The following is a 24977-nucleotide window of genomic DNA, read 5'->3' as shown; positions in this document are numbered from 1 at the left end:
ACTACCTGCACTGCTACCACCCCAGACTGAACCACCAGTCATCTCTAGGCTGGTTTATTGCAATAGCCCCCTAACTGGTCTCCTAGCTTCCTCCCTTGTCCCTCTACAGTATATTGTCCACACAGCAGTCAGGGATCCTTCTGGAAGGTGAGATCACATTACCTTTGCTCACAACTTTCTAATGGCTTCTTAAAGTCTTGTGGTAGCCACAAAGCCCTGTGTACCTGGCATTACCCTCTCTTTCCTACTACTGTCCTTATTCCACTGCAGCACAGTGGCCTCCTTTCTGTTCCTTGGATCTCGCTGACATTCCTGCCTCAGAACCTTGGCATTTGCTGGACCGTCTGCCTAGAACATTCTGTCCCAAGATACCCACTGTGCTGGCTCTCTCCCTTCCTGCAGGGTTCTGCTAATGAGGCCTTCCCTAATCACCTTAAATAAAGCAGCAAAACTTCTCTCTCAGGTACCCTGTGTCCTCCTTACCTTACTTAATTTTGTTTCCATAGACTTACTGTCATCTGAGATTATACATTATATGTTTATTGTGTGCCTCATTTCTAGAATGTAAGCTCTAAGAGGGTAGGAACTTTGCTTTATTCACTGTTCTTTCCCAAGGCATAGAACATAAAGTAGCCACTCTGTAAAGCTTTGTTGACTGAATGAATTGATTTGCATTTTTTAAACTTCACTCTGGCAGCATCATGGATAATGAAGATCAAGTGGGGAGGAGAAGAGGAATTGATACTTGGAATTGAAATAGTCTAGTCAAGAGATTCATTTGGAAGGCATGGAGTCAAGAATTACTTGGGAAGGAGAGCTGATGCAACTTGGCAACTCACTGGATAGGAAGAAGTGAAGGATAATGACTCCCAGATTTCTGGCTTGGGTGGTTTGAGCAAATGATGTTGTCAGGGATGGATGAAATAAACCAAGGAGAATATGTAGTAGGGTGATCAGCCACCCTGGGTTTGACCAGGACTGTCAGTTTTGTCACTGCAAGTTCCACATCCCAAGAAACCCCTCAGACCCAGGCAGACTGGGATAATCAGTCACTCTAATACATAGAGTAAAGGTAGCTGAAACAGGAGCACCAACCGTTAAGGAGAGGGAGGAGGTAGAGAAGTCTCTTCAGAAAGTGAAGCAGAAGCAGTGAGAGAATAGCAGGAGACTCAGGGGAGCATGGTTTTATGGAAGCTGAGAGGGGAAGCTCCTCAAGAAGAGAGTGAACAGCAATGTAGGTTGAGCTGCTCTGGGGATTTTTAGTTTCTAACTGTGCTTGGCAGAAGTATGATATTATAGAGAGACTGCAAATGTTTCTCGAAATAAAAGACACAAATGTTATGTCTCTTTTTGGTGTTTTTAAACTAGATTATTGAAGGGAGCCAACGTCTGATACTTGCTGGGTCATAGGGTAAACATGAATTTAGAGATTATACTAAAAGCAACATTATTTCTGCATTTAGTATTTGACTATCTCAGGTTAATGAATTATTCAGAATACTGGGCAATGTGAGTAAGCCGTTAGATTCTGCAGTTCCGAACTAGCATTAAATCTAAGTAATCATAAAATTAGAATTTCAGAGCTGGACATTTGTGATCATATGTTTAGTAGTACTTAATGTTTTGAAGTAATTCACTCTTCAGAATCAATGAAAACCCTCACCCATCTCCTCCCAAAAAAGCACATAAACATTTGCTGAAACTTTATGGTTGGAGGGTTATAGATGGCCACCTAAATTCCAGGTTAAAAGAATCACTAATCTGGTATAACCCTCGTATTTATACCTTGGGAATTAAGAGGCCTAGAAGGCCAGGCAGGGTGGCTCATGCCTGTAATCCCAGCACTTTGGGAGGGCGAACTGGGCGGATCACAGGTCAGGAGTTTTAAGACCAGCATGGCCAATATGGTGAAACCCCATCTCTACTAAAAAGACAAAAAAATTAGCCAGGTGTGGTGCATGCCTGTAATCCCAGCTACTCGGGAGGCTGAGGCAGGAGAATTACTTGAACCCGGGAGGTGGAGGTGGTTGTTGCAGTGAGTCAAGATCGCATCACTTCACTCCAGCTTGGGCGAAACAGAGTAAGACTCCGTCTCAAAAAAAAAAAAAGGAGGCCTAGAAATTAACTTATCCAGAGCTCAGACAGTTACCAAACTACTTCTTAATTCAGTGTTCTGTTCATTATATATTATTACCATTGTTTTATGCAAGTTCAGTCCCTCTTGGTTTATTATTAATCTCACTTCAGTTAATGTGCTGGTCATTGTGTCAGCTTCATACAAGTTAACTCTATCCCCATGTCCTGTCTAAAGTCCATCTTTTTTTTTTTTTTTTTAACTCTGTCCATAGGCCAAACAAAAATGCTACTGTTCAGAAAATTTGATGGACTATCAGATTTCATATATCTTTTAAGTCATTAATTAAGAGTTGATCATGTAAAAACTCTTACTGATGACTTACTTGTACTTTCTTTTTTTTGGAATAGGATGCTGTACGATTATGTTGAAAGGAAACGAAAAGAAAATTCAGGAGCCCAACTGCATGTCACCTATTTGGTGTCTGGCAGTCTCATTCAGAATGGACATTCCGTAAGTTCTCAGAATCTTGTAATGAGCTTAAATGTGTTTGTGTTATGAAGAGTATTATAACATAGTTCAGGGGAGAGAAAAAAAAACAAGATTCTGTGTTATAGTAGTTTTAAAGGGCTATTTGATGGTGATGATTATTTTGGATTTTTAGACTAAATCTAAAACTGAGAAGTTTGGGTAATATCTTGGCTGTGATGCAGAGACTATATTATTACGCAATCAGATGTTAGGAGACTGCTTCTGTTATTTCCTATACCTCTTTTTTCTTCTTGAAGGTATATTGAGAACAATGGTGCTTAATTTTCCACCTCTTCAAATTTCACACTGCAAATACAACTGTTCAAAAATTATAATTTTTTTAACTGAACTTTATTTTAATTTTGAATATTCATTTGGTAGTCTTATGTCTAAGTGCTTGAAGGGTAGGGGTTGTTGGCAGGAGCATAGCTGATGCAGTGCGTAGGCTGGGAACATTTTATTCTCCTTCCTCTTCTTTTTGTAGTCCCACCTGGTATCTGGTCATCTGGCAACACAGGTGACTGCTGGATTTCATCATCCTAACTGTAAAGCTTTCTCAGGTCAGCTTAACTTTTCTCTTAGCTGTTTTCATGTTCCTGTCGGGCACAGGGATCATTCTGTTATTCTCATGCCTTGTTGGGGACCAGAAGCTCTGCTGAGATATCTTGTCCTTCTCCTGCACCAAACTGGGCCTTGGGAACTTGAATAATCCTCCCTCTCCGGCTTCCCCCCAAAAGTAAGACGTAGCTCTTCTGTTCTCACTTCCTCAGACTTCCTATCTGAAGGTTCTTTTGGTCATAAAAAGCCCCAAGGGAATTGGCCCAAAGGTCAGGTGGCCCCTTCTCAGAGATTGACTGTTTTCCTCTTTCCTTTGATTTTTCCCTCAGAATCATAAGTTCAGTGCCCTGATTCGCCAAAATATTGACTAGATTTTTTTTTTTTTAGCAATTGAGTCCCCAAGCATGTGAGATTTAAAACTGAAATGTCAGGCTGGGTACAGTGGCTTGCTCTTGTAATCCCAGCCCTTTGGGAAGCTGGGTTGGGAGAATCACTTGAGCCCAGGAGTTTGAGAACAGCCTAAGCAACTTAGCGAAACCCTATCTCTACAAAAAATACAAAAATTAACTGGGTATGGTGGCACGCGCCTGTAGTCCCGGCTACTCAGGAGGCTGAGATGGGAGGATCACTTGAGCCTGTAACGTTAAGGCTGCAGCGAGCCATGATTGTGCCACTGCACTCCAGCTTAGGTGATACAAAATAAAACTGGAATGTCAATTTAGTAATTTACAAGGAGCAACAAAACCACTAGTGGGATCAGATTCTTATATTCTCTAGCTAACATATTCTTTTCTTGTTTGCAAGCTATTTGGCAAGCCAAATGATAACCAAGATGTTTGCAAGTGTAAAATAAGGTGTCATTTATGTCTCTGAAGCCAAATTATACAGATGTGACTCGTTTACTTACAGAGATAAACCTGCCTCCAGAGTTCTGCCACTGTAGAGCCCTTGAAAGGATACTGTGAAAGTTTATAGCTGATTGTCATATTTTCTTCTGTTACCAGGGTTAACTAACCTTCTATTTCTTTCTTTAGTTAGGTCAGTACCTTCAATGTAGTCATATTGAAGCCTTTACTTGGGAATCATAAAAGCAGTGATTTTTATTTTTTTTTTGGTCATTGATCCCTTTGAGAATCAAAGAAAAATGCATATGTTGACATTCATAAATTTGAGTTCACGGATCTTCTGGAATAGGATCTGAAACAGGCGTCCCCAAACTACGGCCCGTGGGCCACATGCGGCCCCCTGAGGCCATTTGTCTGGCCCCCCGCCGCACTTCAGGAAGGGGCACCTCTTTCATTGGTGGTCAGTGAGAGGAGCACAGTATATGGCGGCCCTCCAATGGTCTGAGGGACAGTGAACTGGCCCCCTGTGTAAAAGTTTGGGGACGCCTGATCTGAAAGAATTTATGTTTTAAAATAATGTCTCGATTTTTACTCAAACTGACCCATTATAACAGGGGCTCATAACTTAGGATTCTTAGATGGTCTTCATGGTTGGTCTTCAGAGTCCAGGGTTTTCTTGGATGACATTGAAAGTTCAAATTGTGTTCCTCAGTGCATATTTCTGATAACATTTTTCAAAATGATGTGTAACTTGTAATCAGTTAAAAACTTCTAAGCCATGGCTTCCTTATAAAAAGGCCTTCTGTTTGTAAGTGTAAGATGGGATTTAAATTCTGCCCATCTTTTTTTTAGCAGGAGAATGCTTTTTCAAACAAAATCTTTACCAGAGTCCTGTATATAAAATTTATTAAGAGTGGGGTTGCTAGGCCGGGTGCGGTGGCTCAAGCCTGTACTCCTAGCACTTTGGGAGGCCTAGGCGGGTGGATCATGAGGTCAAGAGATCGAGACCATCCTGGTCAACATGGTGAAACCCCGTCTCTACTAAAAATACAAAAAAATAGCTGGGCATGGTGGCGCATGCCTGTAATCCCAGCTACTCAGGAGGCTGAGGCAGGAGAATTGCCTGAACCCAGGAGGCGGAGGTTGCAGTGAGCCGAGATCGCGCCATTGCACTCCAGCCTGGGTAACGAGTGAAACTCCGTCTCAAAAAAAAAAAAAAAGAGTGGGGTTGCTGTGGTTGAAGTGGTTGTGAGGATTTTCAAGTCCTGGACTTGCCCTCCTAATAGCCTTGGCTGGGAAGCTCTGTGGAACCATGTAGAATTGACTGACCAAATGTGGTTGCTTACTCATGCTTTTTTTCTTTAAAGGGAATCCTCCTAAGGAAAGACAAATTATTAAGCATTACGATCAGGTTTTGTTCTTTTAATTCTTCTGTTAATAATTTCTTTTTAAAGTTTTTAGTGTGTCTAGAAAGAAAAAAGGCAAGGCTTCATATGGAATTTTTAATTTTTTAAATTTTTATTTATTTATTTTTGAGACAGGGTCTCACTTTGTCACCCAAGCTGGAATGCAGTGACACAATCTCGGCTGACTGTAGCCTCAACCTCCTGGGTTTAAGCCATCCTGCTGCCTCAGTCCCCCAGGTAGCTGGGATTACAGGTGCTTGCCCCCATGCCCAGCTAATTTTTGTATTTTTTGTAGGGACAGGGTTTCGTCATGTTGCCCAGGCTGGTCTCAAACTTTTAAGTTACCTCCTCGGCCTTTAAGTGCTGGGATTACAGAAGTGAGTCACTGTGCCTGGTCTGAATTTTTTTTTAATGTAAATAATTTTTATTTTTTGAATGATTATTATAAAAAATGTTTAACAATATATAGAAAGTGAAAGCTTCCTTCAAATCTTTCTTTTTCTGTGAACTGTTCATACCTCTTGCCCATTTTGTTTCTTTCTTTTTTTTTTGTTTTGTTGAGATAGAGTTTCGCTCTGTCACCAGGCTGGAGTGCAGTGATGCTTACTGCAACTTCTGCCTCCTGGGTTTAAGAGATTCTTAGCCTCCCAAGTAGCGGGTACTACAGGTGCGCACCACCATGGACAGCTAAATTTTATATTTTTAGTGGAGATAGAGTTTCACCATGTTGACCAAGATGGTCTCAATCTCTTGACCTCGCGATCTGCCCACCTTGACCTCCCAAAGTGCTGGGATTACAGGCTTGAGCCACTGTGCCCAGCCTGTCTTGCCCACTTTCTAAAGAGTTGTTAGTCTTTGTTTTCTTTATATTTAGAAGTTGTGTATTAACCCTTTGTGATATAAGTTGCAGATTTTTTTCCACTTTATCATTTGTTTTTGTACTTAAAGTTTTTTTTTTTCATCTAAAAGTTGGTTTTCTTAATACATTATTTCAGTTATTTCTGGATTTTGAATTATACTCAGGAAATGTTTTCTCTTTCTTGAATTAAAGCAGGTTATAGAATTCACATTTTTTTTTTGAGACGGAGTTTCACTCTTGTTACCCAGGCTGGAGTGCAATGGTGCGATCTCGGCTCACTGCAACCTCTGCCTCCTGGGTTCAGTCAGTTCTCCTGCCTCAGCCTCTCGAGTAGCTGGGACTACAGGCACGCACCACTATGCCCACCTAATTTTTTTTTGTATTTTTAGTTAAGACAGGGTTTCACAGTTTTGACCAGGATGGTCTCGATCTCTTGACCTTGTGATCCACCTGCCTCGGCCTCCCAAAGTCCTGGGATTATAGGCGTGAGCCACTGTGCCTGGCCTCACATATGTTTTAATGTGCATGTATGTTTTCTCTTTTTTTTTCTTTTTGAGACTGAGTCTCACTCTGTCACCCAGGCTGGAGTGTAGTGGCGTGATCTCAGCTCACTGAAACCTCTGCCTCCTGGGTTCAAGCGATTTTCCTGCCTCAGCCTCCTGAGTAGTTGGGATTACAGGCAGTGCCACCACACCCAGCTAATTTTTATATTTTTAATAGAGACGGGGTTTCATCATGTTGCCAGGCTGGTCTTGAACTCTTGACCTCAGGTGATCCACCCACCTCAGCTTCCCAAAGTGTTGGGATTACAGGTGTGAGCCACCATATCCGGCCTCATTTTTTACATTTAAATCTCTGATCCATTTAGAATTTACTTTGGTACATGGTGTGAGGAACAGATCCAATTTTTATCTGGTTTCATGTGATTATACAGTAATTCTTATTAAATCAGTCACTAAAAAGCCTTTGCTCACATTTATTTGAGATGCTGTATTTTTTTAGTTGTGGTACTGAAATCTGTACTAACCTTATTGAGAGGTTTTAAAATAAGCAAATTATTGTTTTTTCTTTTTTCTTGAAGGTAAGCAAATTAAAAGTGAATCTGTCTTTATTAAATTATAACATATTTTAAGGAGTGCTTGGTATTTTTCTAATTTCACATCTTAGCACAATTGAATTATTGGGGCAAGAAAACTAAAACTGCAAATTCTTACATTAAACACTAATAAAGTGTTATTTTTTTACAGTGCCACAAGGTTGCAGTAGTGAGAGAGGATAAATTGGAAGGTAAGTGTTTTAGTGACTGAGCAAGTTTTTCCTCTTATGGCATCAGTTTAGGTTCAATAAAAAATCTGCCTCTAACATCTGCACATAATATGCTTAGCTATTTAACTGAATAGTCCAATATTAATTTTATTAGTAGTTTTTGAAGCATGTTAAAATATGATACTACATCTGCCTAACTTCCCATTTTTAGGGCCAATAGCTGCTGACATTTATAAAGCACTTTTATCATGGAATTTCAAAACTCGTGACACATGCAAAAACTGTTATGAATACTCTGTGAGCTACCTCATCAACTGTAAAAAGACAGTGGCAGTTTTTTTAGGAAGCAAGTTAAAGAATGCTTTTCTGGAAGTCAGAAAGACTTCTAAATTAAATAACTTCTAAATTAAATCTGTCAAACTGTTTCAAGACTTATCAGTGCTACTGTTCTGTTGTTTAAAAACCCAATTCAAAGGAATTTAATAATAGAGTCCTCATGATCTTGGTTCTGTATCTCAAGACAAAACCTGTACTGTTGTCCTTCATATATAAAGGCTTCTTGGCCTGAAGGCCCCATTGCACAGATTAGGGCTGAGGAGGGTGGAGGGTATCCACATCAGGGACACAAAACAAATGTATCTATTTTAAAAAGAAAGAGCTCCTGCCAATGGGGTGGGGGTATTTTCTTACCAAATGTAACTCTGAAGTTTACAGCGTGGTGTGTTTGTCCACTTTGTACTTTCTGAATTCCCACAGTGTTAAGCAAAGCAAAATTTCTTTATTCTATAGATGTGTAATGATTATCTACTATGTGCCAAGCTCTATACCAGGCATGGAATAATGATTATCTACTATGTGCCAAGCTCTATACCAGGCATGGGGACATGGAATAAGTTAGCCACAATCCCTTCCTTCTCAGAATCTAACATTTGTTTTCTTGTGTTTTTCCTCCATAGACTTACCTAGTTAGTAGTGTTTTCATTATAGAGTTGCTTTCTTTAAACTAAAATTGAAATATATAAATGAGTCTTCTCAGATAGAAATTACTTACTCCTCTTTAATTATATGCTATAGTTTAAGGCTCTTTTCTGACTGAAAGAAAAAGAGAAAGATCGTTATAGTCATCATCAATCATTAACTAGTATTTACCGAGTGTCCACTGGATGAGTGATACCCTCACAGGTGCTGTACTTAGAAATGACTCACCACCACCTACCTTGTCATAATATCCCCATGCAGACAGAAGGGTTGATGTTTTACTGTATATGTGGCTATTTGGCCTTTTCGAGTTTTTTGGACCACCACAAATTACAAATGCTTTAATGCAGAAGGGTTTCTTGTTAAAGTCCCCACATGTTATGAAGTTTATGTATTAACAGACTGCTTTTCCTGTTGACTTGTAGCAGTGAAGTCCAAGCTAGCTGTGACTGCCAGCATCCATGTGTACAGCATCCAGAAAGCCATGCTAAAGGACAGTGGGCCTCTGTTCAATACTGACTATGACATCCTTAAAAGCAACTTGCAGAACTGCAGCAAGTAAGCTTCTTAATGTTCCTTGTGGGCTTCTTTACGAATTGATTTTGTAAGATGTTTACACAGTGGCTGCCTCTTAAGAGTGAATGCCAAGTCTAGTAAAACCCCATTTATCTTGCAGTAAGACACATGCCTGGTTTTATTAGTACATCATAAGGTGAAAAATAGCAGCCACAACCCATATTGAAAACCCTAGTGGACTCCCCATAAATCTATTTCTCATATATTTATCCTGTCACTGCCACCAGAAATGTTTGCTGTGCCCGTTCTAACTCCCTTACCCAGTCTCTGCTTGTCTAAATCCTACCCATCCTTCAAGAACCAGTTCAAACATTGTCCTTCGAAAAACAATTCCTAATTTGATATCCCTCTTCTTTTCATCCAAAAGCAACTTTTTCTTGAGCTTCCATAGCTAAGATTAGGTTTTTTTCATCTTTTGTATCCTTAACAGCACAAAGAGGTAATGGATTATAATGCATGTACATTTGGAAATTGGTGGTCACAGGCTTGAGTTGTGGCTTTGCTGCTTAATAGCCCAGTGGCATTAGACAGATTAAACTCTTTGAGCTTTGGTTTCTTTGCCTTTAAATTAGATGTAATAATGCCTACTTCGTGGGGTTGTGTTGAGAGTTCAGGTCAGTTCCCTAGACATATATTGAGCACCTAATATATTGATAGGTACTGAGCAAATTATTTAAATTAATTCATTAAATACTCATGAGTACCTATGAATATCATACAGTATAGAGTGAATGTGCCCACGTACCTTTTCATAGAACAGGCAGTTATGGTATAGTGTGAGAGTGCTGTAATAGGAGGAATAGTGTGGGAAGATGTTCATGGGGGCACTTATCATGGATAGAGTGAGGGGTCAAGACAGTTATGACTTATGACAGTGAAGGTTATGACATCTCAGTTGAGGCCTGAAGTCCCAGTAGAAATAGCCAGGCAAAGGAGAAATGAGAGACCAAGGACAGAGCTAGGAGAGAAAACATGCTTGTGCAGAACCATGGTAATTTTCCATGGCTGCAACTTAGAGTGAAAGATAGGAAAAATTAGATAGAAGACTAAAAAGGCCAAGTAGGAGTTATGTTATTCTTTGACTACTAGGTTAAAAATTCAGACTGTATTCTGAGAGTACTGGGGAGCCACTCAAAATATTTAAGCAGATGGAGTGAAATGATCAAAATTGCATTTTAGAAAGATTGCTCTGACTGCAGTATTGAAGATAGATCAGAAGAGAATACTCTGGAGGCACAGCCATCAGGGAGGAGAAATATGGCAGTCATTTAGGGTGGAGATGACAGTTTTCTGATGTAAAGTAGTGCTCTTGAGGATGGAGAGGTATGAAGGTTAATGAGGCATAACCATCAAAAAACCTCGATGTATGGTAATGGTTGGGGACAAGGTGTGTGGGGGTAGAGGATGAGGGAGACAGCCTTTCTTGGTATTAAAAGGATGATACCCATGCTTCTGGCTTGGGCAGCTGGGTACTAAGAAGGGGAATATAATAGGAGGAGCAGGCTGTAGGAGAGATAGAAAAATGACAAATTGGGTTTTAGACATGTTGTGTTTGTGAAGCCTGTGAGAAATCCAAGTGAGGATGTCCATCACCAAAGATAGGTGAATCTAGCTAGAGCTAAGGAGAGAAATCCAAAGTAAAGGTAGAGATTTTGGAATAAAAAAGAATAGGTTAGTACCTGGGCCATAGAGTTAAGCACAGAGCATGTATAGAATGAAAGAAGGGCAGAAAGTAAAACTCTAGGCCAAATTACGAGCTTTGTGACCTTGGGCAAATTATTTAACCTCTCAGTGCCTCAATTTTCTTATCACTAAAGCTGACAATAGTACCAGCCAAATAGAGTTGTAGAGGATTAAATGGACTAATATATGTTAAGCACTTGGAATAGCACTTGGCACATAGTAAGTACTATTTAATGATAGCTTCTTTTGATGGGAAGAGCAGAGAAAGAGGGGCCCAAGAGGGAGCCTCCAGAGATAAGAGGATCATCACGAGAATATATGGGGTTTCAGCTGCTAAGGAAAGAGATTCAAGTAGGAGGAACTGGTCAACAATGTCAAACATTGGTGAGAAGCCAAATAAGTTAGGAAGTGAAAATTGTCCGTTGGATTTAGTGATGGCCTTGGTAAGAGCATTTTCGGTGGAGTGACCAGATTCTGGTCAGCTAAGTAAATGGGGACACAGAAAGTGGGACAGCAGAAATGGACAGCTCTTTACAGGAGATTTGACTGTAAAGCAGAAAAGAGGGTGGTATGGGCCAGGTGCGGTGGCTCACGCCTGTAATCCCAGCACTTTGGGAGGCCAAGCAGGGCGGATCACAAGGTCAGAATTTCAAGACCAGCCTGGCCAACATGGTGAAACCCCGTCTCTACAAAAATACAAAAATTAGGTGACATGGTGGCACAAGCCTGTAATCTCAGCTACTCAGGTGGCTGAGGGATGAAAATCACTGGAACTGGGAGACGGGGAGGTTGCAGTGAGCGGAGATTGCACTACTGCACTCCAGCCTTGAGAGAGCGAGACTTCCTCTAAACAACAACAACAACTCACTAACACTGATAGCTGTGAACTTTAAAAAAAAAAAATGTGCAAAAATATGTTCGTTGTGGACTACAAATTTTTTGAGAAGAATTAAGAAAAATAAATAAAAAAAAAAAAAAAAAGAAAAGAGGGTGGTAGCTAAGGAGGGATTGAGACGGGGAAAGGATATATGTATTTTTAAAGTTGAGAATGACTTGAACTTAGGTTGTTAGGAAGGTACCATAGAGAAGAAAAGGTTGAAGATCCTGGGGAGGTGAGATGACTGATAAAGATGGGTCCTCAAGGAGAGAGAGATACAGCATTGCCATAGTTTCTGTAAGTCCCATAAGAATAGGGATTTGGTCTATTTTGTTAGCCATATACCCAAAATAGTGCTTGGCATGTAGTAAGGATTCATTCAGTAGTTATCGAGTGAATTAACGATAGACATTAGTTCTTTTTTTTTCTTTAGCTCAAAATCTTGAATATAATAAGCATATAAATATTTGTTAAATAAATATATAGCCAAAGAGTAATAATTTACAAGTCTCTTTTCTTTTAAGGAAGGATTTCAAGAAAATATTAACACCCTGATAAGTTTATTTAAAATATATTACTAGATTTCAAAACTAATGTGTCTTAGCATCTGGTTGCGTGTTTCAGGCTCTAAAAATCAGTTCCTTTGTTGTATCTAGCAAGTAAGCAAACGAATAAAAGTGACGCAAAAGTTCAAAATGAAATTTGCCAGGCCCACTAAAATAAACATGGCAAGTAGAAATGTGGTAATAGGAAGCACTTCAGTGAAACTACCTAAATACTTTAAGTATTCTCGGTAGAAAAGTGATTTTATCTCCAACAAATGAGTTTGTATTTGGTTCTGAGAATTATGGGCCAATTGAGATCTGACTCATGATTTCGTGTGTTTTAAGAAGTGCTGTGCATGAAGAAAAGTTAAAATTTTAGGATTGAGCAGAGATCTGTCATTAGACATGCTCCCAGCCTAACTCAGTCTCTTCCTCATTGCCAATTCCTGGTCCTGAACCTAAGGTGTGGAATGCAGACCAGAAGGAGCAAGAGTTGTTTTAAGGCCAACTTTAAGACGTTGACAATGAAATAAAACATTACCCTTTTTCTTGTATGTGGAAGCACTGCAAGGCCAGAGAGGAAGAGCAGTGGGTGAAAGAAAATGATTTCCGTCTGTTCTTAACTCTAATGCCCAAAAGATGTGTGTAAATAGAGAGTTTTCTGATGAAGACCATAGTAAATCAGTGGAAGATTTTGGGAGCTTTTGACTCTAGCTTTGGGGCTGCCCAGTCTAAAGTTACTTCTGGGATGATGTATCAGGGATTTTTTTTTTTTTTTTTTTTCATTAAGCCAGGTATTCTAGCAGTTAATCTTGAAGTTGTGCCTGGTTGATCTCTAAGATAATTACTATCATCATATAGTTTAGAAATCTCCCACCCCAAGTTGAAGGTGATACACTCAAGAAGGGAGAGAAGCCAGAAGCCTCACTTTCATTTACTTAGTCATTCTTTCAACATGTTGTTGCTAACACTTTTCTATGTGCCAGGTCTTGAGCTGGGCACCTGAAATACAAAAGATAAATAAGACTTCAAGGAGGTCTTATCTATGCTCAATAAGCAAGACTGGGAAAAATAAAATATTTTTCTTTGTTAGAAAAAGCTGGGGAACTTTGCTTTAAGTATAATCCTTTGGGAAGGCTAAATCAATTACCCATTCACAATGTGGAATGTTACATTATGGATTTGTGTGAAAGGGCTCTTCTGTAGTGATTAGATGAGATGTATGTTTCCTTTAATATGCCGTGCAAGCTGTTCCACCAACTTTCTTCTCTTGGCCTTGGGCATACTTACTTGTCTGGTGCCATTAGTATTATTAGAAGTTATTAACAAATGGCTGTAAAGGACTATAGGTTATAGGAGCCAGTGGCTCTGCTCCCAGCTTCTCCCATGTTTTAAAGCATTATTTATTTATTTATTTTGAGACAGAGTTTACCCTGTCCCCTAGGCTGGAGTTGAGTGGTGAGCCCATCGCTCATTGCAGCCTTGACCTCCTGGATTTAGGTGATCCTCCTACCTCAGCCTCCTCGAGGCTATAGGCATACGCCACCACACCCAGCTAATTTTTGTGTTTTTTGTGGAGACAAAGTTTCACCATGTTACCCAGGCCGGTCTTAAATTCCTGTGCTTAAGTGATCTGCCCACCTCAGGTTCCCATACTGCTGGGATTACAAGCGTGACCCAACGCACCTAATTCTACAGCATGATTTACTCTGGCCAAGAGAGTTGCCAGGAAATTGGTTAATATTTAAAGCTTAGTTTTGATTCAGTCAATATTTATTGCAAATCTAGCCCTATTAGAGGAAGGTCTTTAAAAACAAAGGCTATTTCAAGCCGGGCGTGGTGGCTCAAGCCTGTAATCCCAGCACTTTGGGAGGCTGAGGCAGGTGGATCACAAGGTCAAGAGATCAAGACCATCCTGGTCAACATGGTGAAACCCCGTCTCTACTAAAAATACAAAAAAATTAGCTGGGCATGGTGGTGTGTGCCTGTAATCCCAGCTACTCAGGAGGCTGAGGCAGGAGAATTGCTTGAACCCAGGAGGTGGAGGTTGCGGTGAGCCGAGATCGCGCCATTGCACTCCAGCCTGGGTAACAAGAGCGAAACTCCGTCTCAAAAAAAAAAAAAAACAAAGGCTATTTCATTTCCCAAGGATAATAAAATTACTAAATCTTTTATAATTTTTGGTTGCATTCTTATTCTTTTGATTAGGATACTTTTTTCAAAAAAGCAAGAATATTCAATTTGTTTTTGTAGAAGATGCCTAATTCCAACCCTATCTATTACTAACTAGACATACAACCTCGTACAGGTGACTCACTTCTCTCCAATATTTGTTTCTTTATGTAATACAGAGTTTTGTACAACATTTTTCTATATCCATATTATAGATATATCTATATCTATATTTCTATATCCAAATATAGATATATCTATATCTATATTTTTCTGACCTACTGATATTAACTTAATGCAACATTCTTGTCCCCAGATTCAGTGCAATACAATGTGCAGCTGCAGTCCCTAGATCTCCTGCTGAATCCTCTTCATCTTCCAAAAAGTTTGAGCAGTCACATCTTAACATATCAAGTGAGACACAAGCCAACAATGAGCCGACCACCAATGGTCATGGCCCCCCTCTGTCCAAGCAGGTTTCCCAGCAGCCCAGAGGAATTATGGGACTGTTTGCCTCCAAAGCAACTGCTAAAACCCAAGAAATCAACAAGGAAGCAAAAACAGAGGCAAAAGAAGTAACAAATGTAAGTCTTCTTTGAAGATACCCCTTCATTGCAGCTCAGAGTGGGTAACTAGAAAAGCATTAATAGTTCCAGTGTTAGTAGTTTATTTATATAAGGTTCTGATATTCAGTTCTGATTTTTCTACTTTAGTTGGAACCCTTTAATACTTGATACTGTTATCTGAAAGAGTTCTTTTGCTTTTGATATTATTCTCACCAAGCCTTAGATTTCCTTTGTAAAGTGGTAATGTCTACCTTGTGCACATCACAAGATTGTTGTGAGACCCAGGTGAAAAAATGCATGTGAAAATACCTTGAGAATTGTTATGTTCAAAAAAATGTTTGTTTGCAATATATCATTCTGAGGAACATCTTATATTCTGAGCTTTGCAATATATACCTTCCTTCCTAGAATATTTCCCATTCTTATTCTACTTTATGCGGTTTTTTGTTTTGTTTTGGTTTGGTTTTTTGCTTCATTTGCTTCCCTTAGTTTTTTTATTGTTCAGTCATCTGAACTAACTTAAGGGCATTGACTTAAGAAAAGTATCATTAAGATATTATTTTTAAAATCCAGAAGAGTATAATTATTGTTACTATTATCACTGTCATTTTCAGGCTTCTGTCTTGGGAAGGGAAAGGGATGGAGGAAAACACTAATGTTTATTGAATTTCAACTATGTGCCAATAGTTTGGTCTTTGTTTAAATCCTCTTATCAGTTCTGTGAGGGAGATATTAACTATTTCCCTTTGCATATGGCAAAACTGAAACCTAGATTTATGTAATTTGCCTGGAGCCCATATTGCTACTAAATGGTGGAACCAGGAATTCAGATCTACTTCTGATGACTAAAAATGTAATGTTTTAGGTTTTTCCCCCTTTGTGTACATACTGCCTCTGATCTGTTTTAATTTTGTCAAAATAAATAGTTTTAAAATGTGCTCAAGAAAAGTTTAGATAAGATCTGTAAGAAACTAAGCTTTAGAGATTAAGACCAGTTACTATCTGGTCTGGATTATTGTTCTAAATTTGTTCTTATATCTAATGCCTACATATTTTGGCATGATTATATAGAGACTATACCTTCACAACAGTATGCTATGCTATTGAAGAGATTGTTTGAGACTGCTACTTCATGAATAGCCTAAATGCTAGCAAAAAATGGTGCGTGTTTTCTATGCTTGTAGGCATCTTCGGCAGGCAACAAGGCACCAGGGAAAGGGAATGTGATGAGCAACTTTTTTGGAAAAGCTGCTATGAGTAAGCATGTTTTTACCTTACTTTGACTAATGAGTGAATGTTAATATAATAACATATTATATCTGAAGTGAAAGCCACTTTGTGTAGTTTTTGCCAATCCAGGAGACTACTTACATCTAATATAAATTTGCAGTGTACTGCCCAATATAATATATTGATGAAAGTAACTGAGCTGGAACTTTATGGATGAGTTAGGCTCAGTTAAGATCACTTTGAGAGCAGCTTATTATTCCTGGTTTAATTTCCTGCCTTGAAAAGAGAATGAAATGTTTGCTTCATAGGGCCCTTGAAAATGGGTGATTAAAATAAAAGGAAGGCTGCCTGACTAAGCAGTAAAGTGTTGAGGTTAATAACATGGATGCTAGAGTCAGTTTGCCTGGTGTGACCTTTATTTCTTCTGTCTCTTAAGGGGCCACAAAATAAATCTTTTGCCTTTCTTCAGTTATTTTTTGCAGATTATTTCCAGTGTGAATTAGAAGGGCTCAAGTAATAATGGATATTTAAAAATCTTTTTGAGAAAGCAAAAATCTTGATTTTTAAAAAGATGTTTAAATAAGAATTCTTTCATATGGAAAGAACCAGTAGTCACATATTTTCATACTTCTCATATCAAGTGTGCATCCCCAGAGAGTATGTGGTAGAATACCAGGAAGAATGCAGGAGCCGCAGGATAATTATGGCACACTCTCTTGGAGCATCCGTTTTACAAAGATTTTTAAAGGAGGCATTTTGTTACATGCCTATGCAAGCAAAATTAGCCAGAATTCTGCCTTTCCATGACGGCTAAATTGGTAGTCATGGGAGGGACTGGAGTGGCTTTTTTTTTTCTTTCACATTCTGCTTATGTAAGGGTGACAGTTTTGTGTTTACCATAAAATCTATCAGAGCACATTTTTGTGTTCTTCCAGCTCAGAATGTGTAACTAGAAAAGCACAGGTAACTAGAAAAGTATACGGAAAATGTGCTACTTAAAGGTTATTGGGAAGCATTGTATTATTGCAGGCGCAATCGGTGCACAGGGAATGACTCCTACTTCTGTTAAAACGGATTCCCAACCCACAGGCCACTGAGGGCTAGCAGTCTGTGGCCCATTGGGAAAGGCCGCACAGCAGGAGGTGAGCGGTGAGTGAGCAAGCGTTATTATGCATGAACTCCGCCTCCTGTCAGATCAGTGGTGCCAGTAGATTCTTTTTTTTTTTTTTTTTTTTTTTTTTTTTTTGAGATGGAGTTTCACTCTTGTTACCCAGGCTGGAGTGCAATGGCGTGATCTTGGCTCACCGCAACCTCCACCTCCTGGGTTCAGGCAATTCTCCTGCCTCAGCCTCCTGAGTAGCTGGGATTACAGGCACGCGCCACCATGCCCGGCTAATTGCCATTAGATTCTTAAAGGATTGTAAACCCTATTGTGAACTGTGCATGTGAGGGATCTAGGTTGTGGGCTTCTTATGAGAATCTAATGCCTGATGATCTGAGGTGGAACAGTTTCATCCTGAAACCACCTCCTCCACCCCACCGACCACCACCCCTGTCTATGAAAAAATCATCTTCCATAAAACTGGTCTCCTGGTGCCAAAAAGTTTGGGGTGTGATGTGTTAAAGCATCATGCTGTGACCGGCCTGCCTGGTATGGGCCACTGTACTCAATCAGATTATGGTTTCTTGGCAACTTTGATGAGACCTGCCTGTTTTTTGATACACATTTTTTAATGCGTTTGTAACCTTAAAAACCCAGTGAATTAAGTCGGGCGCGGTGGCTCAAGCCTGTAATCCCAGCACTTTGGGAGGCTGAGGCGGGTGGATCACGAGGTCGAGAGATCGAGACCAGCCTGGACAACATGGTGAAACCCCGTCTCTACTAAAAATACTAAAAATTAGCTGGGCATGGTGGTGCGTGCCTGTAATCCCAGCTACTCAGGAGGCTGAGGCAGGAGAATTGCCTGAACCCAGGAGGCGGAGGTTGCGGTGAGCCGAGATCGCGCCATTGCACTCCAGCCTGGGTAACAAGAGCGAAACTCCATCTCAAAAAAAAAAAAAAAAAAAACAGTGAATTTTAAAATTCTTATTTTTAAAATACATCAAACAGTGATTATTTGTGAATTGTTAAAAAAAATCAAACTATACAGAAGTATGCTTATTTAAGTCATGTGGTTAGTTAGCACATAGATTGAGCACCTGCCATGTGCTTGGCATTGTTATGCATTGGTGATACAATAGAGAAAAAGACAGAGTCCCTGCCTTCAAGTCCTTATATACTACTTAGACAGACAAATAAAATGGAAAAAAAAGCCAGGCATGGTGGCACATGCCTGTAATCCCAGCTACTTGGAAGACCAAGGCGGGAGATTTGCTTGAGCCCATGAATTCAGATCCAGCAATAATAAAGCAAGACCCCCATTTCTCAAAAAAAAAAAAAAAAAAAAAGGAAAGAAAGAAAACATTGACATAGTGGATGATTGTTAATTGCTAGGTAGGAGTAATAGGGTGTTACGATAGCATGTAATACAGTGAGGTTGAAAACCTGGATAAAAGAAAATACTACTAAATATTCATCTAAAAAAAGAATTGCTTACAAAGTTAATTTATTTAACAGACATTTCTTGAAGGCTGAATGTTCAGAGTAAAATTACGACTTTTTATTGTATTTGACATAAGACAAGATCATTAATTACAATGAAAATCAAGCTTGAGAGTTGGATGAAGAGAGTTTATTGTGGGGACTTGAACCATTTAAAACTTAATACTGGACAGTAACAGGTGTTGGCAAGGATATGGAGAAATTGAACCCTCATACTCTGCCAGGCGTTAAAAGATAGAATATAATAGAAAGTAAAGGTCTTGCTACAATTCTGTTGTTACCATTTGTAAACTCTGTATTGTTGGGAAACATCTTTTAATACTTCTGATTCTTGATTTTCCTCATCTGAAAAAGGAGAAGGATAATACCTCATAACATTGTATTTGTTTCTTCTAAGCCTTCCTTTTACTATCATTTAGCTTCGGGCTGTGATATAATGAGGGATTAGCAGGAGGCAGAAATGAAAAGTTACAGTTAGAGTGGTGGTTGGAAAGGAGAAATGTTTTCTGAATAGTCCATGAGCTCCTTTTTGCCCCTGGTCCTAACATATTACCTGGCAAATGGTAAACTGTCAATAGAATGATCTATTAATATTGCATGATGGGGTCATATGTCGTCTGCTATATTTTATTTATAGATAAACTTAAAGTCAGTTTGGACTCAGAACAAGCAGTGAAAGAAGAAAAAATAGTGGAGCAACCTACAGTGTCTGTCACTGAACCAAAGCTGGCAGCTCCTGCAGGCCTGAAAAAATCCAGCAAAAAAGCAGAGCCTGTTAAGATGCTGCAGAAGGAAAAAAAAAGGTAGGAAAATTTTGTTGCTTGTTGGGGAAGAGTCTCTACTAGGGGTGAGAAGTTCTGTTTGGGCTTATTTACAGCAGGCAGTTTTCACTTTAGTACTAAACCCCGCTTAAAGCCTTAGGGACACAACTATACAAGCAAAATGGAGAGAGAAGCCCAGTAGCTTATCTAGTGAAGTAGGACTGTGGAATCAGCCAGTTTGGATGATTTAAGGACCAAAGTCATTTTTTTGGTCTTATTGCTCTAAATTAATTGTTATTTTTTGTTTTATTGTTATTATTATTGGTTATTTTGTTATGTAGCACTTTCAATACTTTTTGTTTTAAATTTGTGGATGTGGCATAAGTATGCCTAAGTGTGTGTGTATGTGTGCGTGTGTGTGTGTGTGTGTTTCACTTCAAATTGCCAAATGAGGGGGTTACTGTTCCCAGTCAAATTTAAGAGAAAAAGTTCTTTGTGTTTTTTTTTTTTTATATCAATGAGTTTATTTTTCAAGTGGTAAAATGTAATTAGAAAAAGAAAATAAAAAGCACATAAGCTATTAAAACTAGATCCAGGAATTGGAGACACTACCTCATAGTTGGTAGAATTAGTCTGTTGAAAGAAATTCTGAAGGACAGTGTCAACACTGATAGGCCCAGAAAGATGACTTTTGTGGGAAGGTTGGGACTACTCTCGTTGAAAACATCAACAAAATGGTGAAATTGCAGAGGGTTAAAGCTCTGTCCAGTGGACCTCACTTCCTAGGCACATATGACTTGGGTGAATTAAAATGTCCCCAACCATGAGTACAACACTCACTGTTGATGCTTATTGCCAGGAATGCATTCAGTTTTTCATTACTAAATGTGATGTTAAATGTAGATTTTTAGTAGATGCCCTTAACCAGATTGAGGAAGTTGTTTTCTGTTCCAAGTTTACTAAGAGGTTTTATCATGAGTGGGTGTTGAATTTTGACAGCTGCTTTTTCTGCATTTATTGGATGCTCAAATGGTGTTTTTATTAATGTGGCGAATTACACTGATTTAAAAATGTTAGGCCAACCTTGTGTTCTTGGGATAAACTCCGCTTGGTTATGATGTATTATCCTTTTTTACATATTGCTGGATTAGATTTGTTAATATTACACTAAGCATTTGTTGCTTGTTAATGAGGAGTGTAGGTCAGTTAACTTTCTTTTCTGGTAATGTCTTTATCAAGTTGCTGTGACAAAATTGTGCTAACTTCGTAAGATTAGTCACGCACTGCATAATGAAGTTTGGGTGAACAATGGACCACATATACAACAGTGGTCCCCTAAGATTATAATGGAGCTGAAAAATTCCTGTTGTCTAGTGTCAGCATTGCTGTCATGACATGGTAGTGTAACACATTTTTCATGTGTTTGTGATGATTCTGGTATAAACATACCTATTGTGCTGCCAGTCATATGAAAGTATAGCATATATATTAATAGTTATGTGTACATGATACTTGATAATAAAAATGACTATGCTTTTGTATTTACTGCACTATACTTTTTTTTATCATTTTCGAGGGTTGTCTTTCTACTTATAAAAAAAGTTAACTGTAAAACAGCGTTGGGCAGTTCTTAGGAGATATTCCAAAAGAAGGCATTTTTATCGTAGGAGATGGCAGCTTCATGTGTGTTATTGCCCCTGAATAAGACCTCCCAATAGGACCAGATGTGGAGGTGGAAGACAATGATAATTGATCCTCACCTTATGTAGGCCAATGCTAATGTGTGTTTGGGTCTTAGTTTTCAATAAAAAAAGATTAAAAAGTAAATGAAAAATTAAAAAATTTGAAAATAGAAAATAGCCTATAGAATAGGGATATAAAGAAAATATTTTTGTACAGGTGTACAATTTTTTGTGTTAAGCTGTGTTATTACAAGAGTCAAAAAGTTATAATTGAAAATAAAGTTATAGTAAGCTGTTTATTATTGAAGAAAAACATTTTTAAATAAATTTGGTGTTGCCTAAGTGTACAGTGTTTATAAAGTCTGCAGTAGTGTATAGTAACATCCTATGGCCTTCACATTCACTCACCACTCACTCACTGACTCATCCAGAGCAACTTTCAGTGCTGAAAGCCCCATTCATGGTAAGTGCCCTGTATGTGTGTACCATTTTTAATCTTTTTTATACAGTGTTTTTACTGTGTCCTTTCTATGTTTAGATATTTAAATACACAAATTCCATTGTATTACAATGGCCTACAGTATTGAGTACAGTAACAATGATGTACAGGTTTGTAGCCTAGGAGCAGAAGGCCATACCATCTGGGTTTGTGTGCATATACTCTATGACGTTCACAAAGTGAAATCACGTAACAATACATTTCTCAAAATGTGTCCTTGTCATTGGATGACATGGTCACTTGATCCGTGACCACAGTTGGAAGAAGTTTCCTCTGTTTTCTGAAGGAGTTTGTATATATGTATATATATTTTAAATGTTTAATAAAATTTGCCAGTGACTCCAGGGCTGGATTTTGTTTGTGGGAATGGTTTTTATTGTGACTTGGATTTAACTAGAGCTGTTCAAATTCTCTAGTACTTCCTGGATCAGTTTTGACTGAGTTGTGTTTTTAAAAGAATATGTCTATTTGATCTGAATTGTTGAGTTTATTGGCATAAAGCTGTTTATTATATAACCTTATTCTTTGAGTTTATAGAATCTGTACTCAATGCAGATTTCTTCATTGTTTCATTCCTGATTGGTAATTTATATTTTTCCCTTTTCAAAATGGGTTTTATAAAAGGTTATTAATTTATTAATCTCTTTTCCAAAAATAAAAACTTTGGCTATGTTAATTTTCTTTTTTATCTCATTGATTTCTGTTCTTATCTTTATTATTTCCTTTTACTTTGGGTTTAGTTGTTCTCTTTCTAGTTCAAGGTAGAAAGAAGAGTTGATATTTAAAGTTATATAAGACATAAGGTACTTGATGGTAAAGGTTATGTCTTGTATATATTTGTGTCTCTAACATACAGTAGGCCTTTGATAAATTACTTGTTGGTTGCATGAGGAGTGTGATGGAGTGTCCGTCCATCCAGAGGAGATAATAATGTGAAGATGGAGTCTAGGTTTTGTTTTTGTATTTTTTTTTTTTGATGTCTTTAGAATCACCTTAAAAGGATATCTGTGCCTTTGCTTTTGTTCTTTCTCTTTAAAATATTTGTTTCCCCGTTCTACATGATGAACTTCTACTTAGCTTTTAAGTTTTTCAAATATGAATTATATTCCATAACATTTTATTTGTCCAGTTAAATCTACCACATTGTATTATAGCCAGTGGTGCTTGCCAGAGCTTCTTGGAAACAGTATTTTTTTCTGTATCGTTGCATTCTCAGTGGCTAGCAAAGAGCCTTGTATGATATGTAGTAGCTGCTTATTTAATGATTATTGAATAATTTAAAGGCCAATCAGGGAAGTAAGAAGGAATTTGGAAAGATTCTCGATAACTTGGTTGTAGCTTCCAGTAGTCTCTAGATAACTACAGACATTTTTTATTCAAGTCACCTCATGACGTGACCTAGTTGTGGTCAGGTAGCAGAGTATCCTTAACGAGAGTCCTTAGTGGACTATTTGGCTATTCTTTTCTAGCCTCTGGAATTAAGACCACGAGCTATAAAGCAAAACCCGTCATGTGAATACTTACATTTTTGTTCTGTATAACATACTTAATTTATTTCTGGATGGCAACAGGGGGAAGCGAGTAGCGTTATCTGATGATGAGACTAAGGAAACTGAAAACATGAAGAAAAAGAGGAGAAGAATCAAACTTCCTGAGTCTGATAGCAGTGAAGATGAAGGTGAGCATTACCATTCATTTTTGGGTAGGGGGATCAATTTTACTTTAAATGCTCAAGGAGCTAAAAAAGTAGTAGATTAGGATCACAATGAGAGTAGTAATTCTAGCATCGAGTGACACCGTAGCACCTCTTTCTGTTTGAAATCTGCTTTTGCCTTTTGGCCAGAACCATGATCTTTCAGCAACTTGTCAAAATAACACAGCGGGAAAGAAGATAAGAATTAATATTATATATGCTATGGAAGACATTTTCTTTTCTTTTTTTTCTTTTAAGGGAAGGGGATATTCCTTTGGCTACCTTCATGTGAATCTTTTAAGAATTGTGACATTCTAGGCAGCCAGGGTATTATTGGTGGCATTCTACACAGGTAAAATTCTACATAGGGTTAACTGGAACAATCTGCAGTGTCACTGTTGGAAGGGAATGACACTGTGGACCCTTCTAGTTTTAGGCTGTGGGCAATGTTGTAAGATAAGCAAACCTAATAAGGGCAAGAGTCTTACCAGAAACATTAATATGCTTTTTAAAAAATATCCAGATAATGAAGAGCCAAGATATTGTCCCAAATTATATAAAGTATATAGAAAAAGAAGGAGGCTAAAGAGAAAGTTAAATGGGTTGAACTGATGTGCTGGATGACTCTGCCCTGAAAAGCCTACTTTGAGAAACAGTGGTGAAAAGTTTGAATTGCTTTAATCAATTCTCCATGAATTCATGGCATAATGGGTATAAAACATTTTAGGAAATGAGGGGAAATCTATCCAAAGGATTTCAGCATCACATGAAGATACAGAGACAAACACAAACAGATACTAAAAGGGAGGTTAAAGAAGAATACTGTATGCAAAAAATGAACCTACTGTGCTATCAAAGGACAAAATTAAGATTCTACTCTTTCCAGAAACTTCTCTAAGAGGAATTTAAAATGGTAAGAGAGGCTTTCGAAAGAAGGATATTAGCTCAACTATACAAGTGAGTGAAAGAAAAAAAAATTATATATACATATGACAGTAATGCAAAAGAAATGAATAAACACAAGAAATAGTAGCAGGAAGTTGAATCTGTGATAGAGGTATAAAATCTTTGACACTTCTGTGAATTTGGAGTCTACCATTCATGCTATGTGTTTAGGATTACAGCCTCTGATATCCTGTGAGAGGTACAATGTTTTTCATGGTTTTTAGAGGCTCTTTAGAGTGGGTAGGTGTAAGACCCTATGAGCATCCCAGAGAGGCAAATGCTGTGTTTTCATTCCCTTGTCATTTATCAGCATGCTTTGGCCAAGGCTACTGAAAGGAACAACTCCATGTGGACACATGGAGAAATAATTAGAAAGTTAATTTAGGAATAGGTGCTAATTGGAACAGTTTTCCCTATATCCAATCAGTAAAAGACCTTGGGAAGATTTTGGAAAGGTCTTTGAAGCCATCAACCTAATACACATTAAAAAGGTAAACTAGATACTCTAGTATTAGTTAAGGCAGGCGTCCCCAAACTACGCCCCCCGGGCTGCATGCGGCCCCCTGAGGCCACTTATCCGGCCCCCCGCCGCACTTCAGAAAGGGGCATCTCTTTCATTGGTGGTCAGT

General features: G+C 38.5%; 1 protein-coding gene across 2 annotated transcripts in view; it reads left to right on the top strand.

The window, feature by feature from the left end:
* The window catches only part of POLD3 (DNA polymerase delta 3, accessory subunit), a 49500-nt gene that overhangs the window by 12429 nt on the left and 12094 nt on the right, over positions 1-24977 (top strand). The window contains exons 3-9 of one of the 2 annotated variants that reach the window (XM_003923463.4): positions 2485-2587; positions 7521-7560; positions 8943-9075; positions 14687-14954; positions 16121-16193; positions 19406-19571; positions 23282-23388. In XM_003923463.4, the coding sequence (XP_003923512.1) occupies positions 2485-2587; positions 7521-7560; positions 8943-9075; positions 14687-14954; positions 16121-16193; positions 19406-19571; positions 23282-23388 (890 nt within the window). The remainder of the gene's footprint in view (positions 1-2484; positions 2588-7520; positions 7561-8942; positions 9076-14686; positions 14955-16120; positions 16194-19405; positions 19572-23281; positions 23389-24977) is intronic. The other variant, XM_003923465.4, reaches the window with a different exon arrangement.

This window comes from Saimiri boliviensis, chromosome 6 (genome assembly GCF_048565385.1).
Source record: "Saimiri boliviensis isolate mSaiBol1 chromosome 6, mSaiBol1.pri, whole genome shotgun sequence".
NCBI classification, from domain to species: Eukaryota; Metazoa; Chordata; class Mammalia; order Primates; family Cebidae; genus Saimiri; species Saimiri boliviensis.
This window is presented reverse-complemented; position numbering and strand designations above follow the sequence as displayed.